Source organism: Corapipo altera, unplaced genomic scaffold (assembly GCF_003945725.1).
Source record: "Corapipo altera isolate COAL_440 unplaced genomic scaffold, ASM394572v1 56, whole genome shotgun sequence".
Classification (NCBI taxonomy): Eukaryota; Metazoa; Chordata; class Aves; order Passeriformes; family Pipridae; genus Corapipo; species Corapipo altera.
In genome coordinates this window covers 922,667-946,471 of record NW_020884896.1, presented here as the reverse complement: position 1 = coordinate 946,471, position 23,805 = coordinate 922,667, and the positions used below count along the sequence as shown (strand labels likewise).

Here is a 23,805-nt window from a genome sequence, read left to right as displayed (position 1 = left end):
AATAAACCACTCAGCCACTTCTTTCTTTCCAGATACTATTTTGAAATTACTGCAACTGGTTGATAAAAACTTCAGCTCAGTAACCTCAGTCATATAGACAAATTTTAATAAATTCATATGCTTCAGAGGGAAATTGTACCAACTGCACCGTTGAAGGGTCACAAATAAATGAATATAAATTGCAGCTCATATCCTCTCTGTTGTATCATTGAATGAGCCTTCTGTCCTTTGTCCACATCTGTCCAATTTGGCATGTGCTAAGGATGGTATCACAAGTGTTGTGAGTTTTAACACACACATACAAGTATCTATCACCGTGTTACAGCCAAGTAAAATGAAATAGCCAAAAGACTAAAACTGACAGTTAAGGAATGTTAGAAGCTGACTAACAGCTTCTAATGAGCTCCAGATGCTTTTTCTTTCTGCATAATTTGAAATCTAACGTTTCCAGGCACTGCATGCCATTCAGTTCTTCCCCCTCCAGCTCGAACTTCCATTCTGGAACCAACCATTATGCTGATGATCTCCCAGGGCGTAACACTCCTGTTGCTTAGTAACAAAAGTTTCACGGGCTGCGGAAGGAGCACTGAATAGCAAGACCCTGCAGTGAGGGAAGCCCTTTTGCCACTCCTATTCCCTCCACACACACACAAGTTTCTTGAAGAGCTGCCATTTTCTGTCAAGAAAGTGCAGTTCAGAATTCGCAGGACTGTGGAAAGGAGACTGTCCTGTGTTTCCTGCTCACGGGTTTATTTACAGACTTAAAGACTAATTCATAACTCAAAGAAGAGCAGACAGAGGACAACTGCACAGTAACAGACTATGAAGGCTCAGCCCACACAACTGAGAAAAAACAAGCAGCTTGTGACATCTGTACCTCGCCTTCTAGGCCTTTCTAGCGACTAGCTGGTAAGATCTTATGCAGGGGGGCAGTCTGGCAGAATTGTTAAGATGAAACAGTGTTTTTGTTTATCCTTGGTGGGCTTTGGTTTTGCAAGTAAGCGTGCAGTGTGTGACAGTACGGTGGCTCGGAAGTGGTCTATAAAAGTAGGGAAACCAAGGAAGGAAACCTCTCTTGAACTATTTGCTCATGGCAGGATTTAGTCTAAACCTGCCTGTTAGCAAAAGACTGCGTTTAAAATAGTCAGTGAATTAATCTCTCTTTCCCAACAGATCGTATCCAACAACAAGAAATGATAACAGATATGTAAGCAGGGAAATAACAACCCGCCCAAAGTGTAACTGCTTGGCTTCATGCAAAATCATTTGCTGTACAAATGCTGGTTTTAAGTTTTATATAAAAGTATTTCCATAGAAGTATTCCATGGGTGAATCAGCATGTTACCACACTGCTTGCCTACCCCCAGAGAGGTGCAGGGCATGTTTAGCTCTGCTGGGCTTGGCAGGCCTGCTCTGCACTGTGCAGGCTTCCAAGGGGAAAGTCAGAGGAAATATGCATTCTTGTACGATCAGATCTCCTTCTTAGGACAGACCTAAGATACAGTGGGTCATGAATGACCCTTGTGCAAGTGCTTAAATGCAGATAGAGGAGTAATCCTCTATCCTTCCTTGCCTCAGAGAGACACTGACAGTCTTGGTGCTGGTGCTCAAGGTCTGTTCCATCCCTGCAGCTCCCAGTGACACTGAGTACCACAGACAACATGATGCCCTTGACATACATTTTCTATTAATTTCTGTATTAGGTCAGCCTCATAGCTCTGGGCCTATGAAACGCTCCTAAAGCTCTGGGGTTAGCTCTCAGCTTTCAAAACTCCAGACCAAAGCTTTTGCCAAGTGTGGATAGAAGAGGAAAGGGTTTTCTTGTCAAGATCCTCTTTAGTGAGGCCTTATAACAGTTCCGAAGGAGTTAGGTCATCCTAATCAGTGCATCTTACAGGTTCGCAGTAGGATTTTAAAAAATCCAACTAAAGGAGGCAGGGTGAAGAGAAAACTCTTAAAAATCTGAAAGGTCCAGGTTCAGACTTTGTAACAGGTTGGAAGGGGTTATTGACAGAGAAATACCCAAACCCAACAGGTTAAACTGTAGGGTTACTGCTGCCAAGCCTCCAGCACTCAACCTTGTACGCCAGGCTCCCTCTAGTGCTGCCAGGCACGCACAGCGCAGAGGGACACCAGCGCTGGGAACCAGCATTACCAGAACAGTGGCAGAACTGGCTGATTTTTTACCTCGCTGTTTCTTTTTAAAGATAAGAAAGGAAATCGGTTTGGCTCAATGTTCCCCTCTTGGATTTTAAATTAAAAATAATATAAAAAATTACTAGGAACTAAAGGAAATGTTTTATTTCCAAGAGTTTTAAAGATGTTATGAAAAACATTTTAAAAGAAATTATAATTTTGAAATTAGAAAAAAAAAAGTCTTTCCTTGAAACTCCCATTGAACTTATTAAAGGCATACAAATGCACTGAATGTTCTGATCAACTCATCCAACACAAAATTCTGAAAAAGAAAAAGTTGGACCTAAAAGTCACCTGGTTCACACCAATTACAGGAAGCAGAAAGTCTCCTTCCATCGAGCCAACACATAAGGAAGCTGCCCTACAGATCTTTTTCTGAAGCATGGTAGTCACCCTCTGTGCACCAGAAAGGACGCAGGGTTTCCTGTACCAGCACCAGGCTCTGGCATCTCCTACACAGCTGAACTTTATCTTCACAGAATTGACAACAAGAAAATCCTTAAAATGAGTGAGCTGTGATTAGAAAACCCTGCTACTTTGATCTCCAGAACTTCCTACTCACTCCTGGGCAAATTATTTAAGCTAACATCAACAAAGGTGGAAAGAGTACTTTACTTACACTGTAGAGTACTTTCCTTCAGTTACCAGTCCACACTGCGGAAAGAATAGCGCTGATATTGCCCTTTGGGCACTGCAGGATTAAATACAGCGAAGAGTAAGAGGCCTTCAGATATAATGGTAATATCACCCTGTAAGTACTGGTGAGAGACAGAAACATGGGAGTGACACACCGAAAGATTTAACTGTTTAAATATTTTTATATAAAATAACAAAGATTTTATTTTGGAGCATACCCTCAGGGCAAGACTGAATCCACTGGGCTGCTTCCAGTACTTTCTGAAGCATCTGCCTCATTACTGAGCTCTTGGGAGGGTGGGTAGTAGCTGGGAGAGACTCCCCCTGTTTTTGCATTATTTTGGGCTGTGGCATGTAATTGAAAAGGAGATGAAATGCCTTAGCTGTAGCCTGAGCTTCCCCTTCACGTATTCGCACATGATTAATGAGTAGCCAAAAAGCCTGAAGGGTTTGTAATGAAGCCTTTCTAATAGGGAAATGTATTGTAGACAAATCCATAGTTTGTCCCAAACAATCATTCATCAAAGCTTCAATTTGACTCTCCACAATTAAATGCCAGAGCACCCAGACCATCCTGAGGTTAGCCAGCTGTAACCCATGCTCCTCTCTGAACTCTGGCTGAGAGGGACACTGTCATCCATTTCCAGGGAATCAGCCTATTTCCTTTGTCACTAACTATAATTAGTAGCTGTATTTGATGATCTTCAATTAGAGAGAGTTCACCAAACCTGAGACCAAGTGGACTGTTCTTACAGGCCTCAATTCAACAAAGCACGTAACACATGCTGAGCATCAGTATGAGTCAAAAGTCTGAGTAGAACACCTACATGCATTTTTCTGAGGGCAGGGCACCTTCGCAGTGGGAGCACAGATGAAAAGACAAGGTTGGAGTACCCAGAGGAGACACTTAGCAAGGCCTGGTTTAACATGTCATTAAGCAGCACTTGACACCAATCCCTGTTGCAGTCTGCCCTGCAGGTGATGTATCAGCTGCCAACAGTGCTGGCAAATCTGGGAGCGCACTAGGTTAAAAAAAGACTCATAATCATTTCCTTTAAACACTTAATCTTTCAATAGCATCCAGAGCCCAAATCTTAGGTCCATTAAACAGGACATTTAACCAACCTGTTAGCAGATGCCAGGCCTGTAAAGAAGGCAACTGTTTATCGGATAGAACGAGACAATTTTGGACAGCTTCTTTTAATGCAGTCCCTAAGGACTAGATTGAGACCTACGTTACATTTTGCTTCAGTCCTCAAATGGCCGATGGATAATAACACATTTCATTTTGTTTCACATCATCCTCGGCTGAAATCAGTATTTAGGGATGAAAGACAGCAAATGTTTCCCACTTGTAATTTCACCCTGTAATGCAATATAGGTGTTACACTGCAATAAAAGCATATTGTATATTATCAGAGTTTCACCTACTCAAAATACTTTCAGAAAGAACTTTCAGAGTTGCAGCTTCAGGGTTAAAAAGTCTTGATCTCAAAAAAAAAAAAAAAGACTTCTGAAGAATCTAATGGTAACATTAATTTATAACTGCGTGATTAACAACCATGGCTTTCAAAGGCTTTATTGGAGTTTCCACATTTTATCCACAGAGTCTGGTGTGTCTGTCTATCTCTTGGTGGAGACATGGCCAAGGGGAAAGCAAAAGGTCCACAAGGGAAAAGGATCACCTTGAAGATGGCCAAAAATTCAATCCGGGTAAGTTTTAGTGGAAGGCGCCGTCTTGACTTAAGCAAAATGGGCATCGCCACCTTCCCCAAATGCATTCTGGAACTGGCTGGTGATGTGGACGAACTTGATTTGAGCAGAAACATGTTGAGAAAGATTCCAAACACCATTGAGAAGTTCCAGAACCTGCTCTGGTTGGACCTGCATAGTAATCAGCTTGATGAGCTGCCCAAGGAAATAGGCTCACTTCAGAACCTTACTTTCCTGAATATATGCAACAACAAGTTGACCACAGAAAGTCTGCCAGAGGAGTTAAACCTTCTCAAGAACCTCAAGACTCTTAACCTTGGCTTGAACTGTCTTGAGACTGTTCCCACCACTCTTGGGGCCCTCAGGGAACTCGTTGATCTAGGTCTCTTTGACAACGTCTTGACCACCATACCAAAGAGTGTGAAAAATCTCCCCAAGATTGAGAGAATGAATGTAAAAAGAAACCCTTTACGAGAGTTAGAAAAGCCAGAGGAGGAGATTGACACCATTAAACGCATAGAAACACTTCACTTAGTAGAAGAGAAAGACCTATGCTCTTCCTGCCTGAAGAAGTGTAAGGGTGAGGAGGATGAGCTGCACAGGCTGGAGGACATGACACCTAGCTCCTCCAAGGAGCTAAGTTTCCCTTTACTCCTTACACCCAATTCCTCTGCAAAGGATAATCAAGAAGAATGGAGAGTAAGAGGCACAGATCCTTGAAATATACCAAGGCACTCCACATATCATGTGCTATGAAGTACAGTCCAAAAAAGAAAGAAAAAAAATAAAGCTGACCTCCCTCTTCCTCTGTTTTCCTGCTCTTCTTTAAAGCTCTACTCTGGTTTAGAAGCTGATCTCTGTGGTCTCTAAAATGAAAACCAAAACAACTAAAACAGATGTATATTTGGGAAGGGCTATTTCGATCTGGGCCTGTTCCTACAACATGTTCTCCATGTTTGGGTGTTTTGGGGGTCTTTTGTTTGTGCATGTGTCCAGTGAAGGGATCTTTTAAAAGACAGGTTTTTCTAGTAAATCTATTCCCACCACTAAGTCCCAGACATTAGCTGTGTTCATTTTCGTAGGGTGAGAAACAGTTACTCTAGTCTCAGTAAATACAGTTTGGAGGAAAACGCACAGACCTGGGAACCTTCTGCTGCTGGTGGCTGCCACCAAGCTCTCAGAGAGTCCCAGACAGGCACTGTCAAGTGTCGGAACTGTGAGGCTGTTCCAATTCAGAGGCAGCAGGTACAAATGTTAAGCTCAGGAATAACTAAGCAGTGCAAACACAATGCTTAGAGGCAGACAACCCATGATCCTGTTTTGCCATCAAGGGGCCAGACTTTGCATAAGCAAGTTCTTTAGGATTTTGGGTGCTATACCTAGGTGCAGCAATCTCCAAGTTGCACAATACAGTCAGCACCACTGCCCATACTCATTGTGTTTTGTCTGCCTCTGAGTATCCCTCCAAGGAAGCTGCAGAAGGGAGAAGGGGTAGGGAAAAGGTTTCTTTCTAGGGGTCCCAGGCTTATCACTTAGGCAGTGACTAAAGTGATTAAGAAGAGTCATTGTATTCCATTATCCAAGAGTCAGTTTGTGAATTGATGGTCAGGTCTAGTGTTCCCACACTACTTTTAGCTTTCCATTCACACGTTCGTATGCTTGTGTGCACCTGAGCACACACATTCACTTGCTCATATCACATCCCTAGGGCAGAGATTGCTGAGAGCCTGCAAACAGCAATATGCAGGTACAAGCAATGAGCAGATTATAAAGGCAGTCAAGCACGACACAAGAAGAAGTGCTGGCAGTGACCGTAATAACCTGTGATGACAGCAAACATTTAAGTATATTGAAATGAATGATAAAGTGCCAGGAACACTTTATTTTTTAAATTACTACAGTAGAGCCTGGGAGTTGGAACTCTTGTGTATTTCCTATGGACTAGGTGGAAAAAACTATACAAGGTTTCCCAGAAATGCTATTACCTCAATGTCATGTGATGCATCAAACTAGTAATTTCTTCTTTCCATGCTTCAACTGTGCAATTATAAATAGTGTGTCTGGACAAAGAGCTTAATCTGGCCTTCCTCCCTGTCTCAGGTAGGGCAGATAAAACTGGGATGCTGTGGAAGATGGCCATTGCACTCCTAGGTGGGGACAGAGCCCCATATGCTGCTTTTGAAATTTTCTAACTCAGAAGCAGCTCCAAAATTCAAACAAGGGAAAAGTCAACTCATCAGGTCCTCAGTCCTTCAGTTCTGACTGGAGCTTGGTAAAGCGAAACACACCTACTAAGGTTATTTTCACTAGCTTTCCACTTAACCACAACTTTTCTGGGATCATTACTTAGGCAGCGGTACTATCTTATGTTTATTTTATTTCAGTTCATTCTCTAACATGGTCCAGCCAAAGCTCTGCCAAAGGCCCCTTACATTCTTGGAGTGAATAACTTACACAGGGTCATCTCTCAGCTAATGGAGTAAAACTGAAGACAGAGCCTTATGGGATTCAGGATAGGCTACTTTAGACCTAGACATAGAGCCTGCCTCAATCTTTGAGATTGAACATGAATCAAGTGTTTCTCACAACAACCACAAACCCAGTTAATGCCCAAAGTTCCTAATGCTGTAGTGCTTCTTATCTCAAGATATTCACACCAGCTGAGCACCCAGGAAGCACAGGGAAAGGAAGCCCTGGGGTGAGTTACTGTGTACTCCACACAGAATAGACACCATGCTCCACAGAGTCAACCATTCCCTCTGGCATAGGTTAGGCTCTAGCCAGAGCTGGCTGCAGACTGCATTGATACTTTTTGCCAGTTGATGACTGGATGAAAATGCTCACTTATAAGATAGATAATGATCTACAACAGGTAGACTGAAAATTAAAGAACACAGCTGACACAGGCCACAACAGCTCACAGGGACAATCTGCCCCTCAGGTCTCAACAGTATTTCAGCCTCAGGTGATCATTTCAGAGGACACCAATCAGGCACTTAGGGTTGTGTTCCTGAGATACCCAAACTGAGAAAAATTACAGGTATGCAAGTAACTCATGGTCAGCATGAAACATACTCTCAGTCACCTGCCACTAGGAGAAAACTTATTTTTTCCTGCAGTGGTAAATCTGAGGGACAAGTCTGAATCTCCACTGTACAGCTAATATAACACACCAAAAGATCCATGTGTACATCTATCACTGTCTGCCCTAAGCATGCAATGAAGAGGTCATTATGCAGAAGCATCATGGATTAGCTCTAACCTCATCTCACTGACTGTCTCTTCCCACAGTAACCATCTGTGTAGAGTTTACCAGTAAAGTAATATTAAGGAGATAATAATTATCAATCAACTGTGCATGATCACCTACTCAATACTATTTGCATGTCTCCATAGTGTGGATGATATATGCTAGAATGCTTTTTGGAGCTCTACCAACATCTTTGGATCTTTAAAATAGGGGACACAAATAGGTAAGTTTCTGTATGCTTTGCTTTAAGATGCAACTTATTCAAACAATTGTACTTATCTACAGATATCCAATGTTTCCTATGATTTACCTTATATTCAGGGACTCTTCTGTTATCCCCTTTGACTTCAAAGCAGGCTGGAAAGAGCAAAATCTATAGGAGAGATAGGAAAGGTCACATTATATTTATGTAAATGGTTATTAGGATACATTACATATGTATATAACTAATATCATGTCTTCAACAACAATTTTCTTCCTGAAGGATGCCATAGAATTTCACTGAGACTCTAACCTAGAATAAAGCTGTAAGACAACACAGCAAAAGTATACATCTAGTATTAAGGAGTTATCTGTGGGCTGGATAAAAGCAGTTTCTTTCCCAAACAGGACTCTGAATTTATATATAGGGCTATGGACTTATGATCAGGTCATTTAAGGGGCTATTAAAGCCAGAGAATAAGAACCCACTTAGACATTTATTTAGGAAAAATGGCAGAAAGGAATACCAACCCACATCTCAGCCATTCCTCTTTATATTCGCTGTGGGTTTTATGATGTCAGACAAACTATACCCTTGGAATACACAGGTTTTGTGACCTTCAGCTGAAGATCAAAACCTCATGTTGAACTGCCTTTGAAAGATTCTCCCAAGAGATACTTGTCAGTGCTCAAAGACAGCAAAGATAAAGACTAAACAAAGCAGCTGGCCCTGTGATTCTAAGTAGTCACACTATGCAGCCAATTTGGAAAGGAAGATTAAATAAATCTGCATTGAATTTTTTATGCAATACTCCTATAGGAACTGTTCAGAGATTTCAGGAGCAAAAGGAATTGATGTGATTGTTTAGAAATTAATGGTACCAATCCTCAGTTCAGGTTGAAGCATTTACCACAGGAGAAATACTGGTATTGAAGTGTTTCTCCTGTGTAAAGGCCAGTGAATGTAATCCTGATATGATGGTTAGAACTACAGTAGAAAAAAAATGCAAGAAAATAAAGTGCAAATTAATCACTTCATAGTCTTACATTCAAGTTCCATTTAACAAGACAAGCATATAGGGATAAATATTTTTTAAATAAAAATACCATTGCTAAAAGTTAACTCCACACCAAAGATAATGTCAGAGAGGCAAAAATATTTCATTCCTGAAGAATCTAATGACACTTTGTGTGTTGGAAAAAGCAGGAAGAAATCTTCTTTTGCCCAGTACTGTGAGGTGAGGTGGAGGTGGCTCTCATCTCAGTGGGAGGAAGGAGCACAGCTACAATTGCAGTTTCCTGGGATGCAGGGACACACAACACACCACTGGGTGCTAGAAAAGTCCTACACACGCATTAGATCCCTTGATAAATCAGTGGCTGTTTAATGCTCCAATGAATTCACAGGTCAGCAAAAGGAAAATTTCATAGCTTAAGTGTAACCCATTAAAACCCAAGGAGTTGAAATTGAAAATAAAGCTGCTGCGGCAACACAACACAGACACTTTAGGCCAGGATAAATAGGGGTGGTAGACCAGGAGCATCACTTGGGTATTCCCATGTTATTACGAGATAGTCATTACCTTTTAAATATCTTATTTCGATCGCTGTCATGGAAGACAAGAAATCTGGAGTAACCATTTTTGAAGAATATTTCCAAGGCAATTTCCTGGAAAGGAGATTTACAGTGTGAAGAGATGCAGAGCAAAGCCTAGTGCTGTAAAAAGGTCAATTATGGCCTGTCCAATTCTTCAGGGCTTTAAAAAAAGGGACCTTGACTTTGTACCAAGTGTGAAGAAGTAAAGCAAAATATATCTACTATTCTATATTTCTCTAACTGTAGGAACGGTCCTACTGGGTGACTAGGAGTTCAAATGCTTCTTTGAAACAAAACCAAACTCCAGATATTGGTGCCATCACTCACCTTTTCCTGCTGCTTCTGAAATATTTTTATTTTGAAATCTTGGTGTGATTATTAAGACAACAGTTGCATTAATTTCCAATTAGGTGTTAAAGATAACACAAAGAGGGGATTCTAAGTAAGAGTTTCTTATAGAAAGCAACCACACTACTTTCTAAATTAATAGAGAGCTAAAGAGAACTGCCCAAATTTCTCCTGAAAAGAAGAAGCAGCAAAGAAGAAAGGGGAATTTATGGCATTTCTCACTGAAGATTTGAATAATTAAAGTTGAAAGAAAATTTCACTCTCTTTTCCCCCCGCAATGTCTCCACACATTGCTATGTTGGACATTTGAATGTAATCCTATTATTTACTCAGTGAGTGGTCCTTTCCCCACCTCATATCATTCAAGTAAAACTATAAATAACATGCAGTGTCTGCAAACCCAGACATGAGTTTCAATCCAAATGTGGCAGGTGCAATACAAACCTAGAGAAACACCAAAGTGGCAACTGCCTCATACATGATTCACAAATAAAGGATAAAGTAGAAAGGTAATACGAGAGCAGCTATGACAATAAACAGCTTGCAGCATTTGCTCTGAAGCTCAGCTTTCCAAACCAAGTCTGCTCAAGTGTTGCTGTTACAGAATTAGGCCATGTGGTTTCACAGTGCTTTGCTCTGGGCTGGGCTGTGTGCATGAAAAGGAGGAGATAGCTCTGAGGGACAGTAGCTGCCTAAACAGCTGATCCACCTGTCCTGCAGGGAAAGCATCAGGAGTCAGGTTTCCTCTTTTTCCACAATATTTTTTCAAAGAAGTTTGTGACATAGAGTCCTAGTACAAGCCTGATACAGATACTTGAGTTTTCAGTTTATTGAAACAAATAAAAAACAAAAGCCTCCTACAAAAAAACCCAAAACAAAACCAAACCAAAAAACAACCAACCAAACAAAAAAAAACCTAAAAAACAAACAAACAAAAAAACCACCACCAAACTAAAAGCCAAAACCAAACCAACCAAACAAAAAAACCCCACAAACAAACCAAACAAACAAACAACTATCACAAACCCCCTTGAACCAACAAGCTCAGCCTTTGCCACAGGCCCATTCAAAGACTGTTTCTACTTGTCTCCACTTTTCATTTTGGGTCAAACCAAACATTTCTATTTTGCATGTTTTAATAAGTTCATGCATACACAGATGTGAATATGTGAGTAGTCAGCAAGCTTCCACTGGCAACTTTATGCTATTCTTGAAACAGAAGAGGTGACGGTTCTGTTGCTCAGGCTGATCACCAGTGATGTAAGAAAATAAGCTTCTCACAGTTACTCAGAACATGACTTAACATTCCTATACATCCTTGGCGAGTGACCTAACCACTGAAATATGCTATATCCTAAATCAAGTCTCACCTACTAAAATTGTCCATTTTACATACATAATTAAATGAAATAAAACAGGGCTGACTCATGGATGAGTGCCATACTACGTGAATAAGACAATTATCAGCTCCATTTTCTCTAGCTTCTGAATTTTCCAAATGATTTCTTAATTCTCTACTGAATCTCAACCTTCCAAAAATGAATTAAAAATAACAAGTAATTAGTTATGGCTGCTTCAAAACTCCATATTTTTGACAAATCTGTGAATTATTCTTTAGACTATACCAAAACCCTCTAAACAAGTACAGGCTGTGCTGCTGCAAGAAGCTCTAGCTACAATTCTTCTGTGATTCTCATCACAGGCTCACCTAAACCAGGCTAAACTAAAAGGATACCAGGCCACTGGTGATGAGTAGCTCCTGGGTATTGCACTAACAGCACAAAGGATTCGAATCCTTTGTTCTGGCTTATGGTTTTTTTATTGAACCACATGCACAACTTGGAAGTTATTCTAAGAGGCCCAGGGTGAGTGTGTTACACATACCCATAATCTACTGATGTCATAACTACTGAAGTGTGTGGGAGATGGGCATTACTGAAAGTCAGCCACTTATGGGGAGCTTCCATCAAAACACAGGAAATTGACTTCAAGTCTAATTTTCAAAAATATTGAGATAAAGTGTGAAAAACACTGTTAGTCTAACAACTAATAAGCCAACCACTCCAGTGAGGGTGCTTAAACACTCTGGTGAATATAAAAAGGAGTTTGTATTACCAAAGGCTAATGGAAGCAATGATGGGAGTAAAAGGATTTTGGGATCTAAGCAAAGAAATCTCTGCAGTCTTAGTGAAAATTGAGCTAGTAGTTTTCAGTCATGTGTCATTAGTGCTGTTGCAGCTTTCCCTCAAATGACCAAGCATGTCAGTTCCTACCTGCAGAAGAAACCGCATCAGATGAATCTCTTTTATATCATGATATGAATAACGGGAACACATCTGGTCTCCCACAGCATGATCTTTATGACATAAGTTGAAAATAAATGGATCACTGATGCTGGAAGAGAAAAAATATATATAAAAAATCCAAAAAATTAATTTGAAACAAAACACACCCGAGGAGACCTCATGAACATCCAGGTCCTCCCTAAAGGAGAATACAAATATAAAGAGATGGCAAGATCAACAGGGGCATACATGAACTGAAAACAAAGCTAAATACTAAAGGTTCCCCAAATAAAGAGCCTGTGGAGGCTAAGGGCAGGTTTGGAGTTATTTTAGTGCAGGCAAATAGGCAATGTTTTGCACACACTGAAGTATGAAAATCAGAGAGGGAAGGAGCTGAGTGGGAGAACTTGAAAGCCTGGGTCAAGGGCAAGTGTCATATGGACACACAGCTACTGTAAACAGCAATTACTTGGAACTAATAATCAAGCAATTAATTCATTATTATTTTAGTTTTGTATATGTACTGGAATTGCTATCTACAGCCTAGCCCACAGAAAATCCCATAGAAAAGCAACCTAAGCTTCTATCAGACCCAGTCCAATCAATCCTTAAGTCACCTGATCAGATTGACTGATATTGGACTTACTAAGATTTGGATGCAGAGCAGACAGTCAAGGAGTAAAATCACTGCGTTACTCTCTGTCCCACTGGGCTTTGCACATGAGCACAAAGTATGCACAAAGATCTTAGTCTAACAGACTCATTTTCAGTATTGATCGCTTTCAATAAATCATGAGACAAAGAGTGTGCCAAATATTAATTACGATCCTCTCTTGGAGAAACAAACAAAAAACTTATGAGACAGTGAAGTTAAAGGCCGTTGTACTGACTGTTCCATATGAATAAAAGATGTGAGCCACTCGGAAAGAAACATTAACAACACTTAAAATAACTGAAAACCAGCAATGTATGTGTGAGACTGTCCACCATCTCCATCTGCTGAAGATGGGAGTTCTCACTGCACCTCCAAAGCCTGGGCACAAGCATCTACATTACTTATGTTAAACAATTCTTTGAACAAATAGAAAGGATGGCAAACTTCTTGCTGTGCTTCAATGCTTGCATTGAAATCCCCTCAAAGTCTGTGCAAATTCAAGGTATCCATGTGCCAATACTGAAGTTAACCAAGCAGATCTCTGGAAGGAAAGGATGACTCACCTGGACAAGCAGTGACGAGTACAGTAGACTTCTTCTAGAGGGGACAACACAAAGCACTCGCAGATGTAGAAGTGCTCTTTGCCAAAGAGCAACACTCCTTCCAATGCTGTATGGCCCTGCACAACTGCCACAGAGCACTTGAATGTGACCTAGTATGGATGCAAGCAGAATGAAGCCAGGAGTTGGTAACACAGGAGACAGAGACAGCAGGGAGCTAGACCCAGTGATGCAGAAGAACATATGTTTGTACCAAAACAGCTGCCATATTGATTGGCAGGTCCATAGGGATGAGGCCACAAAATCACCATACGACTGGCAGTGCCTGCTTCTGTGGTACTAGTGGGAGGGTCTGGTGCACTTTCCCACAGTTTCCCTGTTCCTTACCCATCTCTCTGTAGTTATAGTTAGCAACATCACTACAGAACATAAAGAACTCGCAAACGTTGCAGGAGTTAGCACTGCAAAACTTTGTAAGAGGGCATTACTACACAGGCAGGGGGCTGAAGTACTGAGGAAAGAAGTGACTAACACAGCATCATACAGAATAACAGTGACATATGATAAGTATATATGTATTTCAAATAGAGAGAAAAGGCAAACATTTTCATTTAGATCCCAGTGAAAAAATCCTGCAAACATGCAGGGAGAATGAGCAAGGAAACAATCTAGTTCTCTGGGTATCTATCTCACCAAGACCAGCTGAATAAGCATGGATTGAAATCCTCAGTAACGTAAAACTCCTTGAATTGGTACTTTTCCTTCTTGTATTATACAGAAGGCCAATCAAAATATATGAATATATCATTTTAGTTGTCTTAAAGATTTAAATAAACATTCTGGAATACTTTAAAAAAACCTCCCTTTGCATCTCACTTTCTTGCATTTACTCCTGAGTAAATTAACTTGGCCCTTAAAATAGAGGAATTTCTAAAACACAATTTAGAAGCACTGGGAATTTGTCAACCAAGTAGTTCTTCTGTCATGTATGCCAGTTCATGGAATTGACTGATTTTGATAAAGAAAAGAAAGCCTTTTTTCTGGAACAGTTTTTATGGCTGAGAGATGGTGCAAAAAATAAACAGAACAATAGAGGGACCAGAAAAGTCCAACCATCCGGAAAATTGTGTGGGCTGTAGGAAATTTAAAAGTTATGAGTTTAAATAAAGCAGTAATTCATTCCAAAGAATTTCCCTTACATTTAGAGGCATGAAGTTCCTTATTTTTCTTGTCTGTTGATACAATATTCTACAAATACTCAGCTCCAAAAGCACAGTCCACTGGTTATCACAGTCAACTGTGAGGATCAAGGTCAACTCACTGTTGTGCCCAGTTTCAACCAGAACTTTCAGCCAGTGTCTCCTACATTCCCAGGGCAGGAAGGAGAAGCTAATCATCAGTCTGTTAGCCCAGTCTGAAGCACCTTCTATTTGCAAAAACCCCTTCAAACATTCATTCTACAACAAAACACTAATGCTTCCAAAATCTTAGAACACTAATACTACCTTCCATACTAAGAAAACAACTCACTGTTGAGCTCCCCCTGTAAATTAACACAATCCTGAACTGCATAAAATCCAGAAATAAGTATAAAATTTTGCAAGCTGAGTCCATCTGAAAATGCAAGGACCAGAGGGCTGCATATGGAGGAGTTAGAGAGGAAGAAGTTTCTTGGTTCAGAAATCTAGTGCAATGTTCTTAAGAGAACAGATTAACAAGTATGAGAAATATGACGAAGTCAGTTTGTCTCTTAAGATCTCAATGATCTTATCTCTACCAAACTTTGTAAGAAAAAGGGTGCTGCATTATTTTTTGTGCATGCCCAGAAATGGCATTGGTTTTACTAGATCATGTGAAGTCTACATGATGATATGTAGAGTAAGTATGGTTCTCCTTTGCTCTCTGCCTTTGTTCCTAACCTCATTATTTCTGCAAACAAGTCTACAGCCTTCCTTGCCTCCATCCCAAAATACACATAAGCTAGCTCAGGTCAGCTGAAACAGACCTGCACTGATACACAAATTTTCAGTCTTTGATGCCAGCACAACATAAATAGTAAATATATAAATAAATGAAATAAAATCTTGTTTCTACATTTAAATATTTTTAGTGCAAAGCAATTATTTTACCAACAAAATGGAGTGGTTCATTGTGAAATCACTTAGTGGTCACAGAAGATTATTTTCTTCATTCTAGGTTTAAAAAAACCAGCCCTGGAAGATTTCTGTGGATAATTTTTGATGAAAATCCCTTCAATTTTTTTCCCCTATGAATAATTTCTAAGAGGAAGGTAGAATTTTTCCATCACTTCTCATGCAGATCCCACAAGAATGCCTGTCTCTGTGGGATATGCCAGCCACAGAACTCTCTGAGCTGGAGTGCCTGCCATTATGTGTTTAGAGACATATGCTTGCACTGAGAATACTGGGGAATTCTGCTCACATTAGCAAACCGCAGGGTTTTCTGAAGTAATTAAATAGTAGAAAGATCACTTCTTCCCAAAAGGAAGGTAACTGAATATTGAAACATCAGGCAGTTGTATAAAATAGCTACATGGACACAAAGTTGAAATTCAGGCTTCTAAGAAATCCCCTTCATCAGACCCAGAGATCACGTGTGTGGTTTTAGGAGGGACATGGATTGTGAAGGAGGCCTGCTCATGATCACTAATAATGTCTGGCAAAAATAATAACTTTGTTATTCCACCAAAGGCAGGACCAGGGTACATTAGCAGACCTTGAGAGAGGAGAGAGCATGAACCTCTCTTTCTCAAACCTTAAACTCTAAGCCCCAGTACATTCTGTCTCCTGTACTATCCAACCAGTAACAGTCATTTGTATCCATTTCTTCAGTTTGACATTATTTCTTCAAATTTATATTATTATTAAATAGATCTGCACTATTAGAAATACTTGGGCTGAGTAAATTTTTTTCATTTTGGGGAACATGACTCATTTTATTGCAGGTGAGTAAGAAAGATCTGACAAAGAGTTCTACTAGAGAACCTCCATCAGAACAGTCCTGTACCTACAAGTCTTGTACCTTCAGTCTTGCATTGAAACACCAAGCAGGTTGAAATTATCATAAATTAGATAAAAACTTCCATTTTCTGTCAAAATGGATCACAATCCAGTTCACAAGCTACTAGAATCATTAATCAATGAAGCAAACATGACATAAAATAATTGAATAATTACCTTCTAAGGTATTGCCCAAAGCCCTCCATCTTTTGATTGCTCTGTTCACTCAGATGTACAGGAGAATTAAAGCTAAAGGCATAGATTTTTCTCTTTTTTTTCAGAAGACCTGTTTCTAAGTGTTCTAGTTGCATTTAAGCCAACAGCCATAAAAGCATATTCTGCTCTGGAGTTCAAGAGCCAGATTTCTAAAAGAATTACAAATGCAAACAGTCTTTATACAGTTTCCAAAAACACAATAGGGGTTAACCATCTATTCCTACAGGCTCTACTAGTGTTAGCATGGTCCCTCCTAGGAAAAATACAGGAATGCAAGGAAATTAAAGTCACAAAACCACGTCTCTGGAACACACCCACACAATCTCTTGAGGATAACATTTTAATTGAATAAGTACAAAAGAATGGCTACTCCAAGTCAGTTCAGAGGTCCACCTAAACAATTCTCCTGTATCTTCTAACAGAGCCTTATGAAAAGAGTATAAGAAATGTGCTTGGCATGGACTGATTCTTGATCTTCGTATGCCTTCTAAGCAATCAGTGGCTTAGGGACTTACTGAATCCCCTTCCTCCTGCTCATTGCCATATCTCATGTTTACCTATAAACACTCACAGCTTGCTCTAATCACTTGCTCAGCAAAAGCTACATAAACTTTGCATGATACACATAAAAACAATGCATTTAGGTAGCACTGTATCAGGAATCACAGAGATGAAACCTGTGCTTATGTACTCTTTCTGCCCTTTCTGTTTTTTATAAAGAGGAATCACAGGGTGCATTAACTACAAAGGTCCTATCAGTAAAGTAGGGTAAATGTTATTTAGGGCCACAGAGTTTAAAATTACTAAGAGTACATGAAATCAAATACGTTGCTTTCACAATTTTTGCTAGGGAAACAGATATGTGTTGCCATGGTAAGAGAGAGCAATACAGGTTCACGTCTCTATGCCACTGACAAGACCTTTCCTGCAATGATTGTTAGGTTGCTTGTTGCTGAAGTCTCATCTTACTTTGAAACCATCACACACGCGCCTCATTAATCACAACTTAAGAATACATGACAGGTTGCCTCATTCCCTCCAGCTGCTCAGTGGAGCAGTTTCCAAAAGAAACTAAATCAACTAGTCTTTAGTGGTAGGGGCTGTAGGCTCGCATTTAGTCACATCAGAACTGTTACAAACAGTGGATCCAACTTCTTCTGCTCATACTTGAGTGAAACCACTGCTATCTCTAGAAAGCAAGCCTTGTGGTCACACCTTTGCTTTAGAAGACCCAGGGCACATTCCTTTTTTGCGTGTAATCACCACTCACCCTCCCTCCCTCACTCCACTGCAGCAAAAACCACTTCTTTTGTATGCACTTCTCAGGGTTTTAACAACTTCTCAAATGCTGCAAGGAAAGAATATCACACATTTGGGGAAAAGGGAGGGTGGCAGAAGAAAGTTCTGTTCTTGTACATGGTTGTGGGCACTGGGGCTGCTCTTTGTCCTTGCTTTCTGTGATGAAAGCTGCCATCTGTCCCAACCCATCACCAGTCTAAAAAGCTGGCATCTCTTAGCTAATGATAGCATCTGGAAGATAGTTCTGATAGGATTGTGCTCATACCTCTTGTACACCCAGACATCTCTGTCTCACTCCAGGCTCCTCTCAAACAGAAAATGCTGCCAAAAACTAACATGAGCCCTTAAATTTCCCCATAGGGTTAGTTCATTCAAGTTCATGCCCTTCCCATTGCCTCAAGAATAATCACAGCAAAGTCTGCCTGCTCCTTGACCTGATGCATCATTCTATGGAAAAAAACTGTTAGGGAATCAGCTGTGTCTGCTGGAGGGCCCTGGTGCTTGTCAGGTGCTCTGCAGAGATCCAGAGAGCAGCTACAGCCTTAAAATTGAAAGATGTTTTTCATCAAGGTGAACATTAAAAAAAAAAAAAAAAAAACAAACCCAGAAGCAGATATAAAGGTAGAATGCTAGGAGGTATCCATGGAACACCAAATAGTATTTTGAAGATATCCAGAAGATCAGAGATCTGGTTAAAGATATTCTGATGGGGAGTTTTTGTGACATTCACAGCATGAGTCACACCCTGTCTTTTGCATGTAGCTGTAAAGTTGTTCATTGAGCTGAGGTAGGGCTGGAGGAGCATGGGCTGGGGAAGGAGCTCCCAGCAGCCTCTCCACTGATGCAGAAACCCAGGTAGAGCAAGTCAGACAAGTAATGATCGGCAACACTTAGTCATTCTTCAGACACTCCCATCTGAACACAGAGCTTCACACTGAAAATGCTTGTTACTTCTTAGCACCCCTTCCTGCAGTGGGGTAGCCATTACTATGTCTGGGCCTGCAGCAGCAAAGGAAGAGGAGAAGCTGAGGCACAGAAAAGGGAAATGCCAAGAACTTGGCCACCCAATCCTCTGCTTTGACCACAATAGCTGCTCCCTGTTCACACTGCACGTCAGCACACATAAGGTTTTACTGCTGCATCCGCACAGTGGGATGAAGTGTAACAGTGTTCCCATGAAAACAGGCCTTTCTTGATGTTTTGTTTCACTTTCTACAGTTTCCTGAGGAGGTGAACTGGAGAGGGAGGTGCTGCTCTCTTCTCTTTTGTACCCAGTGATGGGATGCATGGGAATGGTTCAAAGCTGTGACAGGGTAGGTTTAGGCTGCACGAGGAAGCATTTCTTTACAAAGAGAGTGGTCAAACACTGGAACAGGATTCCTTGAGAAGTAGTTTCTGCCCCAACCCAATGTTCAAGAGGTGTTTGGACAACACCCCTATAACATACTTTAGCTTTTGGCCAGCCTGAAGTGGTCAAGCAGATGGACTTAATGATCACTGTAAGTCCCTTTCAACTGAAATATTCTATTCATAGCTGTGAGGTATGTACAATCCCCCTAAAAACACAGTGGATGCAGAGCTGCTGCACCATTCTGCCAGTCCTAGATGCTGCACTCTACAGCTGTTCCCTCTTTCCATTGAGCCTGTCCTTTAATCAACACCTCTTTCCACACCATGGATCCCAATCCCTCTAATTTAGGCTAGTCCCTTCTGTCACTGTTCTTGTTATCCCCTGTGCTCTCTCCAGCCCCTCCTCAAAGCAAAGGCATTCTGCCCAGATTTCTGCTAGGCTGTGCCCGCTTGTTAACTTCAGATTCATTTCCCCAGCTGCTTGGATTTCTTACGGTCTCAAATGACTTCCATGCACACAAACATTTATCTTTCTCCAAAATTCAGAATTTCTACACCAAAACCATTCCCTGAGCTTTCCAACACTTTCTTCACTTATTACACAGTAAACACACATTACCAGTTTGGCAGGACTACCTTAGGATTGTAAAGATAAGGGAGGCAATCTTACAGTTGGTGCTCAGATTGCAGATCTGAGGAATCCAATCTCCTTGTCTCTGCTGGTAAGGTAGGGTCATTTTAAAAGTTGGTGCTCTGCCTTTTGGTAGGCAAGTTGATAGATTAGTCAGAACAGGTTCCTATTTGCATTTCTCTTGCAAAATTCTGCTGCAGCACATGTGTAACATCATCCATATCTCTTCCCATGACTATGCTGCACATAGGCTCAGTATACCTGTACACACTAAAACCTCAGTGGAGCCTCAGCAAAATGTATAATCAAGCAACCAGAGTGTGACAGTTCAGTAACTTCTGAGAGAACAACCCTGACAGCAACACCCTTAAATCTGCACCTACAGTCTGATATATTCACCTAGTGAATTACACACATTAACTTGAGTGCAGGAAAAAACCTCCACCTTGTGCTTTGGGCATATATACATAGATACTGTAACTACAGCACCAGTTCCAAACATTCATCAGTGAAGTGACTCAATTCCCAGCTTTGCGCTCAAAGTCACATTTGTCCCAAGCACACCAAGAGCAGTTCTTTTGCCCAGCTTTCATAGGTGGTCCCTGCTGAGGCCATCTGTAAGGGTGATGAAGCAATAAAGCATCTCAACTACCGGCCCACCATCCTCCTTTAATCTGCAAAACTGTCTTGACCCTCCATCCTGTCTGCATTTCTCTGTGGTTAGTTTATTGCATTTAAAAAAAAAGCCAACAAAAAAGAGACATATCTAAAGGCCTATCTAAAGGCTTAACTTTCCATGGTCTGGGTGCTGTTCAAACATACAGAACTTGCCTGCTCCCTCTTATCTCCACTCTCAGGGACTAACCACTCAGCAGCTTCCTTTAGCCTGTACTTAAACTATATCCATTTGCTTTTTTCTTTATAGTCACGCTCTCTTGCATTCCAAGTGGCAAACTTACCTTGTTTAAATACTTAAGATTATTTTCACAGGAATGCTTATAAATATTTTCTATTCCATTTTTCAAGTAAGATAAAAGACTAGATGATATTAGCATAGCAATACTCCACCTGCACTCATATTCTCCTGATTTAACTTGCTGAGGAAAAGAATCTGAACTAAAAAACGTCAATATCATTTGATCTGCTGCTTCTGCAAAAAGAAATCTCACATATCTGAATATATACAAAAGTGTCTGTTTAATGGTAATGCAAAAAAATAGCACTGGGTGACATTATAAAACAATGACCACTTTCCAGACATGAGCTATCCCTGTGTTCCAGAAATCCATCCCATATCTGCCAAAGCATCACAATGACTTTTTTGTGCAGTGCAGGAGGTAAGATGGCTCCAGTTGCCTGCTTTAAGTGCAAACAGCTCAGGAGGCAGCCATTGACAAGGCAGGACAGCGGTGCACTAAGTGAGCACAGGACAGCTAATGTCACCCCCCGCTGCTTTTGTTAATACTTCTGTCAGCTCAGCAACGCCGCAACTGCTGCTGGAAAAAAACATGCCTGGCATTTCTGATGGCTTCCTGCGGAGTTACATGGAGAAGAGACAGACAGCCTGAAGGCTCAAAATGAGATCAGGGCATGGAAAACATGCCTCGCATTTTCATGCCTGTCTCCTTCTGCTGGGGAGAGGCATGGGGGGGAAGGGACAAAAGGAGGAGGGGAAGGTAAATGAATTATGTTACATAAACAGACTGCACCAACAGCCCTGATAGCATGAGGAAGTCATCATGTTAGAGAGCATGAATGCGACCCCTGGCCACTGGCAAAGCATCAAGAAAATTTGGTGATGGTATTGAGAAATAAAACAGCTATTTCTACATTTATGTACAACTATCACAGCATGGTGATGACTGGGTTTAAATACTGAAAGTCTGACCCTTGGCTTCCACCATGGGATGCTAACTCTTGGGCCAGTGGGGGAATGATGTCACTGAAAAAAACAGGTACACTGCAAAAGATGAGGGAATGAGGTCATGTCTACTCCTCATGACAAAATCTCCCCAGTCTTGTGGAAAATGGCTCTGTGCAGTGCATATCCAACATCAAAGATTTGATGTCACCATGGTGGGGACTATGCTCAGGATGCTAGCTTTTGAGTAAAGAGGTTAAATTGACAACATCAAAGTTACCACCTTCCTAAGAGTCACTCCCATTTACTCCACAACTCATGTCTTCCCCCAGTGTTCCTGAACCTGCCTCTTCCTTATGTTGGGAAGAAACCTAAGAGAAGGGCATCCAGTCCAGTGCAGGAACAAAGAGGGAACAGCAATGTTTTGACAAGATGACACGTGATGGAAGTACCAGAGAGGAAACAGGGAAAATCTTTATGGCCTTAGAGAGAAGAATCTGTCCAGTACTCATGGAGAGACAGGGAAAAAAGTACGATATGTACAGGGAGGAAGAAAATGTTTTCTGGTATTCATCGGGAAGAGATGTGAACTGAATTATCAACCTATACAAAATTGGCACACTGTTCCAGAGATAGTAAATACACTTAATCAAGGCACTGCTCTGAGCATGAGTAAAGGTGGAGGAGCACGACAGGAATTCTCAGGGTCTCATAATTTGCCATGTCTTAGGCAAATTCAGACAATACCATCCCACAAGAGAGTATCTTGGCTGCTATGCCCAAATTTTTTTCTGTTACTTCAAAGAGTTAATGTTTATTGCTCTTCAAGAAAAGTCTACATAGGAGTTCATACAGAGGCTGTAAAACTGTAATTGCTGTAAGGAAACAGATAGTGATGATATCTACTGTAGCCTGAATGCACCTGAACTCCAAACTGAAAGGAAGAGATAGGCCTCCACATGCAATTCAGCCTCTAAAATGCCATCTCCCCCGAGAAAATTTTCTAGTTCATCTTTCATACCTTTTCACTCTCTGTAAACTCCTGCAATATAATTTGTCTCTCCACACACAGTTCCATGAAGTCTTCTGAATGGAAACTTTCATGTAGAGCAGGGAAGAATGTTAGCTGGTTACAATCCAATCCCTTCTTATCCATCTCCCTTTCTTCTCCATTTAACGTCAGGTCACCTACATCAGCATAAAAGAGATTGCAGTTTTAGTGGCAGCTGGATGACACCAGAAGCATTTGCAATTTAGACTTTCACCCAATCTATTCTACTTTGGGAAATACCATTATTTATCTGCAAAAAACAGGCAAGAGAGAAGTAAAATCTGTGACTGCTGAAGAAAGATGTTTAGTTCAGGGAACTAAAGACAGATACATGCAGTCAGTCATAATTCAGACTAAATTCCTAAAATCATAGAAGATTAGGGAATTAGGAAAAATTTAAAATGGTAGTCTTCTGGGAACACACACTGAGCAAGCTCTTAAAAAAACCCAAGGAGAGACAATCCACTTACATCTTGCCCAAGCCGTGTCCCAAGTTTTGCATATTCATGAAGTCCATACAGTTAGGAAAGGCATGATGAGCCTGCTTATTGAGGTAGACTGTAACCCCTTTCATGCAGAAACTCCTTGGTTGGAGACTGTAACCATGACATCCGCTCTCACTTGTTTTCTAGGCCCTATCACACTGAAAAGTGTACAGCAATACTGCATGTTTCCAACAGTGTACATTAGAATCTTGACTTGGAGCAGCTGTACAGGTGGCTGAAATCCACAGCCATAGACTGACATTTCCAAACTACAGTTCTTTCTCAATTACCTTTTTCTGCCCTCTCTGAAAAACTTTTGACTTCTGTACCATATTTCACTCCCCTCACCACCCCTCTGCTTTTTATGTCTATGTAACAGAAAATCTGGCCTTGAAAAATTAAAAATGTTGAGAAAATGGTAAGATTTTGAAAAATCTGGTTCTATTTTGAA

General features: G+C 40.8%; 2 protein-coding genes across 3 annotated transcripts in view; one reads left to right on the top strand and one right to left on the bottom strand.

Moving 5' to 3' along the window:
* The window catches only part of WDFY4 (WDFY family member 4), a 127,870-nt gene that overhangs the window by 32,701 nt on the left and 71,364 nt on the right, over nt 1-23,805 (bottom strand). For both annotated transcript variants that reach the window (XM_027648205.1, XM_027648206.1), the window contains exons 43-47: nt 22,840-23,006; nt 13,445-13,593; nt 12,215-12,335; nt 9,580-9,665; nt 8,106-8,168 (exon numbers count right to left, since the gene is read on the bottom strand). In XM_027648205.1, the coding sequence (XP_027504006.1) occupies nt 8,106-8,168; nt 9,580-9,665; nt 12,215-12,335; nt 13,445-13,593; nt 22,840-23,006 (586 nt within the window). The remainder of the gene's footprint in view (nt 1-8,105; nt 8,169-9,579; nt 9,666-12,214; nt 12,336-13,444; nt 13,594-22,839; nt 23,007-23,805) is intronic.
* LRRC18 (leucine rich repeat containing 18) lies at nt 393-5,350 on the top strand. The gene is made up of 2 exons (XM_027648207.1): nt 393-909; nt 4,440-5,350. Exon 2 carries the CDS (start codon nt 4,474-4,476, stop codon nt 5,263-5,265), a length of 792 nt encoding a protein of 263 aa, XP_027504008.1. The 5' UTR covers nt 393-909; nt 4,440-4,473; the 3' UTR covers nt 5,266-5,350.

Coding starts and splice junctions, on each gene's coding strand:
- LRRC18 (XM_027648207.1), top strand. CDS start 4,474: ATGGCCAAGGGGAAAGCAAAAGGTCCACAAGGGAAAAGGATCACCTTG.